Raw genomic sequence first — 15,148 nt, 5'->3', positions numbered from 1 at the left:
CTAACCCTTCCTCTTGTCTCTCATGTCTGTCTGTCCCCTCTGCGTGTCTCCTCTAACCCTTCCTCTTGTCTCATGTCTGTCTGTCCCCTCTGCGTGTCTCCTCTAACCCTTCCTCTTGTCTCTCATGTCTGTCTGTCCCCTCTGCGTGTCTCCTCTAACCCTTCCTCTTGTCTCATGTCTGTCTGTCCCCTCTGCGTGTCTCCTCTAACCCTTCCTCTTGTCTCTCATGTCTGTCTGTCCCCTCTGCGTGTCTCCTCTAACCCTTCCTCTTGTCTCTCATGTCTGTCTGTCCCCTCTGCGTGTCTCCTCTAACCCTTCCTCTTGTCTCTCATGTCTGTCTGTCCCCTCTGTGTGTCTCCTCTAACCCTTCCTCTTGTCTCTCATGTCTGTCTGTCCCCTCTGCGTGTCTCCTCTAACCCTTCCTCTTGTCTCATGTCTGTCTCTGTCCCCTCTGCGTGTCTCCTCTAACCCTTCCTCTTGTCTCTCATGTCTGTCTGTCCCCTCTGTGTGTCTCCTCTAACCCTTCCTCTTGTCTCTCATGTCTGTCTCTGTCCCCTCTGCGTGTCTGTCCCCTCTGTGTGTCTCCTCTACCCCCCCCCCCCCCCCCCAACCCCCCCCATTCTCCTCTGTCCCTCCTTGTCTCTAATGTCTGTCTGTCCCCTCTGCGTGTCTCCTCTAACCCTTCCTCTTGTTCTCATGTCTGTCTGTCCCCTCTGCGTGTCTCCTCTAACCCTTCCTCTTGTCTCTCATGTCTGTCTGTCCCCTCTGCGTGTCTCCTCTAACCCTTCCTCTTGTCTCATGTCTGTCTGTCCCCTCTGTGTGTCTCCTCTAACCCTTCCTCTTGTCTCATGTCTGTCTGTCCCCTCTGCGTGTCTCCTCTAACCCTTCCTCTTGTCTCTCATGTCTGTCTGTCCCCTCTGTGTGTCTCCTCTAACCCTTCCTCTTGTCTCTCATGTCTGTCTGTCCCCTCTGTGTGTCTCCTCTAACCCTTCCTCTTGTCTCTCATGTCTGTCTCCGTCCCCTCTGCGTGTCTCCTCTAACCCTTCCTCTTGTCTCATGTCTGTCTCCGTCCCCTCTGCGTGTCTCCTCTAACCCTTCCTCTTGTCTCTCATGTCTGTCTGTCCCCTCTGCGTGTCTCCTCTAACCCTTCCTCTTGTCTCTCATGTCTGTCTCCGTCCCCTCTGTGTGTCTCCTCTAACCCTTCCTCTTGTCTCATGTCTGTCTCCGTCCCCTCTGTGTGTCTCCTCTAACCCTTCCTCTTGTCTCATGTCTGTCTCCGTCCCCTCTGTGTGTCTCCTCTAACCCTTCCTCTTGTCTCATGTCTGTCTCCGTCCCCTCTGTGTGTCTCCTCTAACCCTTCCTCTTGTCTCTCATGTCTGTCTCTGTCCCCTCTGTGTGTCTCCTCTAACCCTTCCTCTTGTCTCTCATGTCTGTCTGTCCCCTCTGTGTGTCTCCTCTAACCCTTCCTCTTGTCTCATGTCTGTCTCCGTCCCCTCTGTGTGTCTCCTCTAACCCTTCCTCTTGTCTCTCATGTCTGTCTGTCCCCTCTGCGTGTCTCCTCTAACCCTTCCTCTTGTCTCTCATGTCTGTCTCCGTCCCCTCTGTGTGTCTCCTCTAACCCTTCCTCTTGTCTCATGTCTGTCTCCGTCCCCTCTGTGTGTCTCCTCTAACCCTTCCTCTTGTCTCATGTCTGTCTGTCCCCTCTGTGTGTCTCCTCTAACCCTTCCTCTTGTCTCTCATGTCTGTCTGTCCCCTCTGTGTGTCTCCTCTAACCCTTCCTCTTGTCTCTCATGTCTGTCTGTCCCCTCTGCGTGTCTCCTCTAACCCTTCCTCTTGTCTCTCATGTCTGTCTGTCCCCTCTGTGTGTCTCCTCTAACCCTTCCTCTTGTCTCATGTCTGTCTGTCCCCTCTGCGTGTCTCCTCTAACCCTTCCTCTTGTCTCTCATGTCTGTCTGTCCCCTCTGCGTGTCTCCTCTAACCCTTCCTCTTGTCTCTCATGTCTGTCTGTCCCCTCTGTGTGTCTCCTCTAACCCTTCCTCTTGTCTCATGTCTGTCTGTCCCCTCTGCGTGTCTCCTCTAACCCTTCCTCTTGTCTCTCATGTCTGTCTCCGTCCCCTCTGTGTGTCTCCTCTAACCCTTCCTCTTGTCTCATGTCTGTCTGTCCCCTCTGTGTGTCTCCTCTAACCCTTCCTCTTGTCTCATGTCTGTCTCCGTCCCCTCTGTGTGTCTCCTCTAACCCTTCCTCTTGTCTCTCATGTCTGTCTCTGTCCCCTCTGTGTGTCTCCTCTAACCCTTCCTCTTGTCTCATGTCTGTCTCTGTCCCCTCTGTGTGTCTCCTCTAACCCTTCCTCTTGTCTCATGTCTGTCTGTCCCCTCTGTGTGTCTCCTCTAACCCTTCCTCTTGTCTCTCATGTCTGTCTCTGTCCCCTCTGCGTGTCTCCTCTAACCCTTCCTCTTGTCTCATGTCTGTCTGTCCCCTCTGTGTGTCTCCTCTAACCCTTCCTCTTGTCTCTCATGTCTGTCCCCGTCCCCTCTGTGTGTCTCCTCTAACCCTTCCTCTTGTCTCATGTCTGTCTGTCCCCTCTGCGTGTCTCCTCTAACCCTTCCTCTTGTCTCTCATGTCTGTCTGTCCCCTCTGTGTGTCTCCTCTAACCCTTCCTCTTGTCTCTCATGTCTGTCTCCGTCCCCTCTGCGTGTCTCCTCTAACCCTTCCTCTTGTCTCATGTCTGTCTCCGTCCCCTCTGCGTGTCTCCTCTAACCCTTCCTCTTGTCTCATGTCTGTCTCCGTCCCCTCTGCGTGTCTCCTCTAACCCTTCCTCTTGTCTCTCATGTCTGTCTGTCCCCTCTGCGTGTCTCCTCTAACCCTTCCTCTTGTCTCATGTCTGTCTCCGTCCCCTCTGCGTGTCTCCTCTAACCCTTCCTCTTGTCTCATGTCTGTCTCCGTCCCCTCTGCGTGTCTCCTCTAACCCTTCCTCTTGTCTCATGTCTGTCTCCGTCCCCTCTGCGTGTCTCCTCTAACCCTTCCTCTTGTCTCATGTCTGTCTCCGTCCCCTCTGCGTGTCTCCTCTAACCCTTCCTCTTGTCTCATGTCTGTCTCCGTCCCCTCTGCGTGTCTCCTCTAACCCTTCCTCTTGTCTCATGTCTGTCTCCGTCCCCTCTGCGTGTCTCCTCTAACCCTTCCTCTTGTCGTCTTCCCGCAGCGATCCGTTCTGGCGATTCCTAATAACCGGAGCGGATCAGAACCAGGAGTTGAAGATGTGGTGCACTGTGTCTTGGACCTGCCTGCAGACTATCAGGTCACTGCTCGTCTCCGTCCATCTGTCAATATTCTGCTGTTGAATGTTCTCATCAATAGATACAATTTTATGACTGAGCGAGTTGGTGACCTTTCCGGTCGTAGAGGTGCTTGCCATCTAAAAATGTACAGTTTGGTGGGGAATTTACGAGTGGGGGACAAATGTCCCCTAGCATGTTTTTTTTCACACTTAGTTCCACAACTTTGTGTGGTCTAGTTAGTGTTATTCTAGATAGAAAGATTCCAATGGTATATTTTCAAACTGTCATTTGTGATTAACAATACAATTATGGTGACATTTACTATACAATTTTATATATATAGTATAGTGAAGCCTGTGAAGGTGACCATTTGCACTAGGGCTGACCTTCGAAGCTTTTTTTGGCAATCGAAGCTTCGGGGCCGAGCTTCGATTTTAATTCGAAGCTCTGGGGGGAAAAAAAAGGTGGACTTGTACAGCACTTTGGTAAACTTTGTTGTTTTTGAATGTGCTCTATAAATAAAGTGGGTTGGATTAATTAATTAAGTAGCCCCTTTCGTGACTGTGACGCAGCCAACAAGGTTTCACTCGGCTGTGTGATTTAATTCAAGGTGGATCGCTGTTGTTGTTTGAACAACTTCAGATTTCATGGGAACTACCAATCCCGCAAATCAAGAATGTTTAAGATGAATGAAGTAAGATTTTGATTATTTGAAATATGGCCTGTGTAGACTAAACTATGCACAGAATTATGTCAGTCTACAAGGTCCGGATTCTACATGGTCCGGCAATGTAGACCTTGTAGACTCCACTACAGACCAATTATCAGTGAATGTTCATGCATTTTTAAGAAGGGCTATTTCCACAAAAAAACAAAGAACTCACCAAAACATCTCAGTAGCACCTTATCTAAATGTTCTATTTCATATATGGAGATTCATATTTATTTATGTATTGCATGCATTTCTACATTTTATTTCCTATTTTGTTTATTCATCCCAGTATCTTTATTTCTTACACACACACACACACACACACACACACACACACACACACACACACACACACACACACACACACACACACACACACACACACACACCAAAGTAATTTTTTTTTTTAACTTCGATTTAATTTTTTATGTTCGAAGCTTCGAAGTATTTAAGACAGCCCTAATTTGCACACTGTTGGTGAAAATGCAATTCATCATGAAGGACAATGAAACGGCTCACATCTTTTCATATGTTAAGCCGCCTCCCAAGAATCTCATAGAAAATGAATTCCTCTCCAAAGACTCAAGTTCTCAATCTGTTAATGTGACGGTCGTCCTAATGTTTGAATGTGGCCTGTGTAGCTCGGTGGCTAATGCATAGCATACAACACCGCCAGAGTTGGGGCTTCCGTTTCTGCTGGGACTACCCTTGCTAAAAAATACTGAAAGGCACTTTGGATAAAAAAGCATCCACATACTAAGTGTCTTCTTCGTCCTGTCTGTTTTATAGGTTCTCTCCGGACCCCTTCAACTCGGTTCTGCCCAGCCTGAAGGCCAGTCTGGACCTGTCTGCCGAGTGCCTCATCCTCACCGACGTACAGAGGAAGGTCAGTACTCGCCTGTCGGGTCGGCTCACTTTCCATTCACTCAATTGACCTTGTCGTAAGCCACGCCCTCTTTTCTTGATCACCAATTGCAAGTGATTAGTGAAATGACAGCCTGTACTAGTCAACATCATGCCAGACGATGTTTAAACGGGTCCTGGGTTTAGAAGAAGAAAATAACCTGTCTAGTGATGCACCGATTTGAAAATTGTGGCTGATACCGATAACCGATATTAATATTGCTGTTCTGGCCGATACCGATATTTATCGATGTCGATATCTCTGTATAGAAAACACTTTTGTATGATAATCAAATAAAGAGCTATTTTCCAAAACGCATTTTTTTTTTTCTTTTTTTTTTTTTTTTTTTTTTACTTTTGTAACTTCTTTTCAGAAATGACAGATATTTTGAAACTATTTAACACATTAACTGCCACGGAGTTTGCCCGTCTCATACCACTCTCTGCCAGTACTGTAAGTCTATGGAGATGTTCACCTTCTTTGCAGGGCTATAACTTTTTTAATTGTATTGCTAAATTGACATTACTATGGCCCATTCAACATCGATTATCTATCGTTCAGGATGTAGGAACATTTACTTTTTCATTCATACAAAAATACCGTCTAGAATATAAATGTTTTTATCGTTTTCTGCAGTAATTCCTAGAACGTGAGATATAGGCATAAATGCATATATAGATTATCAAATGCCATTTGTTGCCGATCCACGCTATATTAAAAATTTCAACTGTACATGGTCCTAAACGTTATGACTGATCATGCGCGGGTGAACGGAGGGGGGGGGGGGTCGTTTATAATTCCGTGATCGTCGTTAAATGCTTCATGTAGTATGGGTCATATATAGATCAGAGCATTTTGCATGGATAATAATAAACAAAAACGCTAAAAGTCACAGCAGCCTCCTCTTACCGTTGGGCGATGATACTGGAGCAAAAAGATCCCAGTTATTTGATGGGGATCGAGGCGATCCATTTCCTGTTTGTATAATACTAATACACGCCCAAATCATGTCGATTATTGAGTTATGGCAGCGATCCATATCCGCGGTGTGTGGCTAGAGTCCTGCAACGATATACGAGTGGCCGGACGTATTTAGGAGACGCACTGATATCCAACCGGCATTTCCGGTTTGGCAACTCGCCGATCATCCACCAGGTGGCAGTATTGAAGCGTTGCAGAGTTGTGCCGAGTCCCACAGCATCAGAGCAGGCTCCGTGAGGGGAATATGAATACCATGGCTGAAATATGATCAAAATAACGTCGTACGCCGTGATCTGGCAGAATTCGCATGAACTTGAAACCCGTCGTACAACGTGATTGGCGGGGAAAGTGTTAAGGCCAAAACATGGTAAAAAATATATATATATTTATATCGGCCCTATCTTGATATCGGACCGATGTGTAAAAAAACTGCCATATCAGCCGATATTATATCGGCGGCCGATATATCGTGCATCACTAAACCTGTCCTTTTAATGCTTTTTTTACCGGCTTCATGTGTGAACGGGGCTGATGGCGCTGCTGACGACATCCAGCCGTAAGCCTGCTGAATTGACAACCGAATAAATAGGAACACAATAGCCTAATGTCTGCGAAAATACGAAGTGCTCAGAGAAAATCAAAGGCAACGTGAGGCAGGTGACACAACCAATGGTCCAATAGTGCTTCTAGCCAGTGGCTCGTCATGAGAGACCGACGTCATGCTGGTCCCCATGGTTTGAATATTTCCTGCTCCGTGTTTATCAGCTCAGAGCACTGATGTCCATGTGAATGTACGTCACAACGCACGTCTATACATTCTATGATATCCACTGTCATCCAACCCTGTACATTCTCCCATCGAGAATATTTTCAATCAGTCTGTTGTTTCCGTTTTCCGCTCCATATTGTCTTTAGTGAGTGACGGATGGCAACATTCTGTATGTTAGCAAGAAAGAGTAGTGTTCATTTATATGCACATAAAACACAGTAATGATGATAAATGAATCCTGCTCCCCAGGTTCTTTATGTGATGGAGCTGCACCAGGACCAGGAGAAGGGCCAGGCCACCTTCACCGCTGTGTCGGAGTTCCTGCTCACCCACCCCGTGCTCAGTTTCGGCGTCCAGGATGTCAGTCATAGCCGACTGAGACACACAGAGGTCCTCCCTGCAGAGGAGGAGAGCGAGAGCATGACTACAGGTACGCACGCACGCACACAGGCCATTACACTAACTGGATGATCACAAAGCTATAAAGCAACAGGAAATCATACATTTTCAATGGAGGAAATCCATTGAATTTCCCCCCCCAGAAAAATAGCCATCTTTTCAGAAAATTCACCTAAAAGTACATAATATAGAATATCAGGCCTATAAATTACCTTATTATGGCCATGTCATACATCTATGGATCGGCCCAAATCCCCTCTTTCCATTGGCAGAGTTAAATCTGGATGTAGTACCACCAGGCGCCCCTTACAGGGCAGCAAAGACCATGAATGAAATCTACTGTATGTACAGTTACTTTTGTATAATGTCCATAGCTCCGCAATTTTTTACCGCATTGCAACAGTTTTTTTTACTAGACGTTCACAGAAAGGTAAAGAAACAATATCATTTTGTATTTTATGGCAATACCGTTGAGGTTTGTTCGACCTAGGGGTGGGACAATACATCGATCCAGATCGATATATCGATCTATTATCAATAATCAAATAGGATCGACGCAACGTAAAAAGATCGATTCATATTGCGATACTCTTATTTTGAAAATCCCCACGAGTCATATCCGCCGGCGCCCAGTATTGTGAAACTCCGTGTAGACATTACAGCAGTGTTTGCGTCTGCTGTAAAGCACTACAGAGCGTCTATTTTGCTAGCCGATATAAGTCTGTGCAGTTTTTTCCCCGCAACGGGTCAAATGCATATAACGGGCGTTGCATCGTCGCCATTCCTTTATGCCAACGTCGCGTTAAATATCTAAATGAACGTCGCGTTGGCTGCTTAAAAGCTAAGCAGCTAACCGTGAGAGAGAACAGGAGAGGAGAGAGGGGACTTGGAAGGAGGAGGGGCGGGGGCTGTGGGGGACTGTGTGTGTGTGTGTGTGTCTGTCTGTGTGTGTTAAAGCTCAATATATAAAAACAAAAGTGAACAGGAGGTCTATTTGTATTAAAAACAATAGATTGTTTTTCATTTAAATGTCTGGAAGAGCTCAAAAATAAATAAATCAATTGATATTTCCGTAGCCTTTTTTTTGTTGATCTAAATGTGACTGATTGTGTTAAATGGGCACATAATATCGCCTCATATCGATCGCAGGCACCTGAATTGAATCGTATCGTATCGTATCGTGGCAGACTTTGTGATATCGGCAAATATCGTATCGTTGTCCAAAGAATCGTGATGAAACTGATGATTCCCACCCCTAGTTCGACCCGTGAGATATATTTTTCATGTCAAGCGGCTGCTGCTTTGACTGCGGCTGGGTAGTGTTTATGAAATTTCGACGTCTATTGAAAGCCCTGGGTCTCCTTTTTCTTAGAACTACAGTGATTTCATGACGGCGTCATGTCCTCATGTCTAAATCATCCGGTTTCCGGTGCAATGCCTTGAGTCAATAGTCTGAATATTTTTAATGGAATCCAAAGTACACCGGACAAAAATATAAACAACATGCAACGATTTAACCTCTTAACCCTTTCACTGCCACACGACAGCAGGTTAACCCTTTTCACTGGCACATGACAGAAGGTTACCCCTTTCACTGCCACACGACAGCAGGTTAACCCTTTCACTGCCGCGTAACCGTCGGTAGTGTGATAGTAAAGGGTTAACCTTCTGTAGTGCGGCAGTGAAAGGGTTCAAATCCTGCGCCCGGGCTGTCACACGTCGCAACACATTTACAGCTGTCTGTCGGCGGCACACTGTGTTATTGTCTCTCAACCAACACATCGGTTGAAAGCTAAAATGGCCACCGTCTGATTGACACCGCTTGACCTATTCCGTGCCCTCGGACTAAAAGACCAAACGACCAGCGAGCGTCCGTTTCGAAAAAGTGACCACCTCCGGTATTGTTATCAACTTTGGGCATGTTCTAGGTAAGACTTCAGTCAAGACGGCAGGTTTTCAGCAAATAACTATAGAGTAGATGGATCCGCAGGTGTCCGTTTGCAAAATAATTCAGACGGAAATTATAATTTTTCTTTATTTCAGTGGCTTCAAACCTCTTAACTCCTTTCAAAAGAGGCCAGACTTGTGCATCTGCTACAGCCTACAAATGGTTCCTGAATAACATCCAATTTACTTTCAGTATGCAATCGACAGGCGTTTTATGCTAAATTGTGCAGGACTGTTAAGAGGTTAAAAGATCTTACAGCTCATGAGGTTAAAAGAGCTTGCAGCTCATGAGGACATCAGTCATGTGCTTCACACAGCGTTATCCGAGGGTGTGTCGTCACTGACTCAGCACAGCAGCAGGTTCCTCAGTGACGGGACACCACACCATCCAACACATGGATCTCCATACCCCTCATCATGTGAAGGTTACAGCCTAATGAATGTATTTCAATTGACTGATTCCCTTATATCAACTGTAACCCAGTCAAATGTAATGTATCTTGTTTTCCTCCAGAGGGCAACCAAGGACCCATGGAATCGCAGTCTGGGATCCAGATTAAACTCTACTGTGTCCACACCAAGTGAGCCCCCCCCCCCCCCCCCATGTTGTCCTGGCAGTGATTATACGTTTTGATGCGATTAGATCTGAAATAATGGAGATGGTGTAGGCCTGTTTCTGGTGGTTCCTCGTGTGACCAAACGTAGTAATGTTTCACCTGAGCCACAGTCCCACGGGGAGAAAGGCATTTTCTCATTTGTGTCACAGAGGCTGAAATGGTTTTAAGATAATGTTACTTGGGCTGTCTGTTGTCCCTAAGAATTCCATTCAAATATGAATGGGCTGCAATTAGAATATTAACAATATTCCTTTTTAGTGGTTGAAATGTACATATTATTACCACATCAAAGCAGGTGTAAAATGCTTAGAATGAACAAGTTCATTGTGTGTTGTATTTGATAGTATGGGTAGTGGGTACCATAAGGAAACTATCACTAGGCATTGGACTGTGCTTTATAACACCCATTTATTGGCTTGGGCATAAACAAAAATATTGTTTGTTTCCTGTTGGTTGTCAGTTAAGGCCATGGGTAGGTAGGGAATTTATTTAATTAAAATTTTTATTTTATTCTTTCCCACGGCGACTATGGATAGGGAATTTCTTTATTTAATTAAAATGTTCACAACAACATGGATGCATGTACTCTGCCAGCATGTTTAATATCCATAATACTAAAGGTTTGACTAAGATTTGTATGAAACTTTATTGTAATTTTTTTTTTTTTTTTTTTTTAACTCATAAAATAAATTGGGTCGCACCTAAATCGGCAGGGTCGATCGGCAACCGGAAACAAACAATTTTTTCTTTTAGGCCTTGTACTGCAGGCACATGTTTCCAAAATCACAAAAAAGGGACAAGAACCAGTGATGCATTTTCAGTTCACCTCATATAAATTTAATTAAATGTACAGTTTATTTGTTTATTTAAACGGATCCCCATTAGCTGATGCCTTAGCGGCAGCTAGTCTTCCTGGCGTCCAACAACATACATACACAAGATAACATACACCGATAGAACATAAGAAAGCATATATCACACGAAAATTGATCATAGAATAGAGAAAAACAAGGAGATGAAAAACAAGAGATAAAAAAACAAGAGATAAAATCCAGTTAGAACCAAATAAAACAATTTATCAGGGTGTGCATGTATTCAAGCTGTGCTGTATCATGAATTGAAAATGGGGGACCCCGACGCAAACGAGACGAAAGTCCCCCTCCGGTCCGCATCCCCCCCAACAACCGTGCGCACCGAGCCGCACTGTATTGTACCCACTCTGCAATCCGCCAATAACATTTTCAATCAATCAATCAGACAAAATTGTATTGTGAGTGTAAATAGTGTTTAAGATTTCTTTTAAAACTAGCCTTTTCTTTGATGTTTCGAACATCGCTGGGAAGACAGTTCCAGGATACCATCTCTCCACAAAATACCACCACAAAATACCGCCCCCTCCACAGAACCAGACTTAGGCCATGTTTAGACGGAGAGAGTCTGAACAGAAACCGCAAAAGTCGACTTGCGGTCTCACTTTTAATGTTGCGTTTAGACTAGTGTTTTGGGATGGAATTCTGCGTGCAGACGAGGCTGTAAAGACTCGAGACGACGGAGCCCCGCTGTCACACGATTGGCGCATATGTCACATGACGTGCTGTGAAGACCCGCCCTACTCTGCCTCTGATTCGCAGACTGTGGGTGGGGGAATGTGATTGGACCAAAGCAGAGTCACTCACAGACAGTGGCTCCAGTCACTAATAGTTGCTCTAGCCGCGGGACAGATTCTTGTGTATTTAAAAGTGCTGCCAATGTAGCCTTCAGGTGATCGCCATGGATAGAATCAGACATGCTTTGTTTACGCTTTCAAGGCTACTGGCGCATGCCTGTGATGTAAGCAGTATGCGCGACGAGAGCCTTGAGAACCCTTTCGTCATAGTTTTATGCATTTTGACAGTTTAGATGATGGCGCAAAGGTTTATCGTTTCTAGGAATTCCACCCAGGAAGGTGGTCTCACTTTTTTGCGGTTTCTCCCCGTAAAAACGCCGTTGCCGTATAAACAAAAGGCACATCCGAAAAAATATTTTTGCGGATTCACCTGCTAGCGTTTCCGTCTAAACAGGGCCTTAGGTAGAGGTCATTTTATGAAAAGGGCGGTACTCTACAGGGCGACAGCATCCCGGAACCGCTCCCTTCCTGCTGACCTACAGTACATTTGACCATCAGTTTGGTATTTGAATATTGATATTAATTCTGACAGCCCTAAGACTTTTTCGTCTTACTTTCCTTTGTGATATTCTTGTATAACGATTTTTTCATTGTGTGTGTGTGTTTGCGTGCGTGCGTACAGGTCTTTGCAGGATGTCCAGATTTGGTTTCAACCCAACCTTGGTTCTAACTCCTCCCTCTTCCTGCCTCACTCTGACTCCCACGATGGGTTTGGTGAGTCGCTCTCTGTGCTCTCGCTGCTGCTACTAGGAAGTGTGTGTGTGTGTGTGTTGAGGCGGTGACCAGGTCACGTCAATACTTTTACCAACGGATTTCCAGTTCTGCGATCTGATTGGCCACTGACGTTTCTGGTCGTGTGACATGTGCGGCCAATCGTGTGACACCTGTTTCTTTCACCGGTTAAGCTTAGGCGCTCTTTCAAAGTTGGTTAAGGTTAGAGTTTGTCTTAGAGCAGGGCGATAGAACACCAGCCCTGATTCCAAACTCGAACCTTAACCAACTTCGAAAGAGTCGCCTAAGCTTAACCAGTGATAAAACTAGGCGTTAGGTAGTTTGCTGCTGGTCGAGGCGGAAATGGGCGCGATTGGGCGCACATGTCACATGACCAGAAACGTCAGTGGCAAATCAGATCGCACCAGAAACGTCAGTGGCCAATCAGATCGCAGAACGCGAACGCGGAACTGGAAATCCGTTGGTAAAAAAATAGACGCGACCAGGTCGCCTTAGCACCGTCTAAATCCAAGGGAACTACATTTGCACTTGCTGCATATATTCCCAAGAGTGCCTGCTCCCCTGACCTCATCCTGCTCCCCTGACCCCTGACCTCATCCTGCTCCCCTGACCTCATCCTGCTCCCCTGACCCCTGACCTCATCCTGCTCCCCTGACCCCTGACCTCATCCTGCTCCCCTGACCTCATCCTGCTCCCCTGACCCCTGACCTCATCCTGTTCCCCTGACCTCATCCTGTTCCCCTGACCTCGTCCTGCTCCCCTGACCTCGTTCTGCTCCCCTGACCCCTGACCTCATCCTGTTCCCCTGACCTCGTTCTGCTCCCCTGACCTCGTCCTGCTCCCCTGACCCCTGACCTCATCCTGCTCCCCTGACCTCGTTCTGCTCCCCTGACCTCGTCCTGCTCCCCTGACCTCGTTCTGCTCCCCTGACCCCTGACCTCATCCTGTTCCCCTGACCTCGTTCTGCTCCCCTGACCTCGTCCTGCTCCCCTGACCCCTGACCTCATCCTGCTCCCCTGACCTCGTTCTGCTCCCCTGACCTCGTCCTGCTCCCCTGACCTCGTTCTGCTCCCCTGACCCCTGACCTCATCCTGCTCCCCTGACCTCGTTCTGCTCCCCTGACCCCTGACCTCATCCTGCTCCCCTGACCTCGTTCTGCTCCCCTGACCCCTGACCTCGTTCTGCTCCCCTGACCCCTGACCTCGTTCTGCTCCCCTGACCTCGTCCTGCTCCCCTGACCCCTGACCTCATCCTGCTCCCCTGACCTCGTTCTGCTCCCCTGACCCCTGACCTCGTCCTGCTCCCCTGACCTCGTCCTGCTCCTCTGACCTCGTCCTGCTCCCCTGACCTCTGACCTCGTCCTGCTCCCCTGACCTTGTTCCAGGATGCATGTGTTTATATTAGTATTATTATTATATTGCATGTTTGTTCCTCTTCCTGTATCTTACTCCTCACTGAAGTACCTTGATGGTCGAGGACACTTGACAACAGCAACTGAAGGAGGAAGAGGGTGTTTGGTTGTCCCGGTATTTGAGCCGTCGGCCTTCTTCTCGTCACGAGCCCGACTCTAACCGTTCTCCTCACGCCTTCCCTCCGTCTCCGGCAGGCTTCTCGGACCACCTAACCGACGTGAGCTCGGACAAGGAATTGGGGGGCGGCTCCCAGAACGACCTGATGAAGATAGTATCGCTCCCCGCCCCCGCTGACTTCCTCTCCGCCGTGAACAGGGGCAGCGGGGGGGCGATGCCCAAACTGATGACCCCCGACGCCTTCATGACTCCCAGCACCTCGGTATGAACTCGCACTCGCACCAGCGGCTGTTGTCGTTTAGGACCGCCTCTGAACGCTTCTACTGCTTACTGTTTGAATTGATGATAATTATATTAGTCACAGATCGTGGCTTTGAGATTGATGTGTTGAAAGCGTTTACTCTCTGCTGCACATTTTAACTAGGGAGTACGCAGTGAAGTGTCGTGTGTCTAGAGACGATCCTACATGGGGCTGGCATGACCTTAAAACACACATCTGTTCCGCTGCAGGTGCCGGCGTCTCCTGGGAGCAGCGGCAGCAGTCTGACCATCGTAACGGCCCTCAGTAGCAACTCTGACTCCATTAACAGGTAGACGTCACCATTTTACATTTCTGTTTTAAGCGGAACGAGGATGACGTGATGTTTCAGGGACACACACCGTATGTGCTTCAGCCCTATCCAAATATTTCAGGGTGCTCTCATTTAGTCCGGTTGAATCTTAATTGAATTAAGCTGATTGGGCAGCTTTTTGTTGAAAATGTTTCCATATATTTCCGAATGTAGCTATTTTTTTCATCATCACACCACAAGGTTATTATTTTCACTGCTAGTATGTTAAATATAAGCAAATAATGTTATGATAATACCATGTGCATAATTCAGGTGACAGTAGCGCATAATTAATTGCCAACGGTGAACTGGAAAACGTATAGTATTTCAGAATGTTTGCGCAAGCCTAAGTGGAGATCACAATATTAGTTCTGTTCACATACAGTATGTTGCTATAATTCAAAATTATGTCTAATAAAAGGCTGACTTGCCATGATCATCACATGGCTTTGTTTAGGGTGAGTGTTCCGTTTGTGTATTCATAGTATTTGACCAGAGAGATCTTGGGTTGCAAACAACAGGTGATTGTAATTAGGGCTGACCTTCGAATTTTTTTTTGGCAATCGAAGCTTCGGGGCCGAGCTTTGATTTTAATTCGAAGCTTCGAATAAATTTTTTTTTTTTTTTTTTTTTTTTTTTTTTTTTTTAATCTTATGTTGTGGGACTTGTACAGCACTTTGGTAAACTTTGTTGTTTTTAAATGTGCTCTATAAATAAAGTGGATTGGATTAATGAATTAATTCGGCTGTCCTAACTGGGGTGGGTAGTTCATTCCACCATTGTGGGGCAAGGACTGAGAATAGGCGTGTAGGTGGTGTATATGTGTTTGAGGATGATATCCTTCAAACAGGCAATAGTGACGATATAATTTGGAAAGTGCTGAGCTGGGTTACTTTCCTCCAGTGTATTTGTCCCCCGGCCCCACCCAATGACCCCATGCACACACACACACACACACACACACACACACACACACACACACACACACACACACACACACACACA

General features: G+C 46.5%; 1 protein-coding gene across 3 annotated transcripts in view; it reads left to right on the top strand.

Moving 5' to 3' along the window:
* The window catches only part of edc4 (enhancer of mRNA decapping 4), a 147,248-nt gene that overhangs the window by 29,517 nt on the left and 102,583 nt on the right, over positions 1–15,148 (top strand). For all 3 annotated transcript variants that reach the window (XM_084316734.1, XM_084316733.1, XM_084316732.1), the window contains exons 10-16: positions 3,201–3,296; positions 4,778–4,874; positions 6,892–7,072; positions 9,503–9,569; positions 11,894–11,985; positions 13,610–13,794; positions 14,043–14,122. In XM_084316734.1, the coding sequence (XP_084172860.1) occupies positions 3,201–3,296; positions 4,778–4,874; positions 6,892–7,072; positions 9,503–9,569; positions 11,894–11,985; positions 13,610–13,794; positions 14,043–14,122 (798 nt within the window). The remainder of the gene's footprint in view (positions 1–3,200; positions 3,297–4,777; positions 4,875–6,891; positions 7,073–9,502; positions 9,570–11,893; positions 11,986–13,609; positions 13,795–14,042; positions 14,123–15,148) is intronic.

This window comes from Notolepis coatsorum (assembly GCF_963971535.1).
Source record: "Notolepis coatsorum genome assembly, chromosome: 6".
Lineage (NCBI taxonomy): Eukaryota > Metazoa > Chordata > Actinopteri > Aulopiformes > Paralepididae > Notolepis > Notolepis coatsorum.
This window is presented reverse-complemented; position numbering and strand designations above follow the sequence as displayed.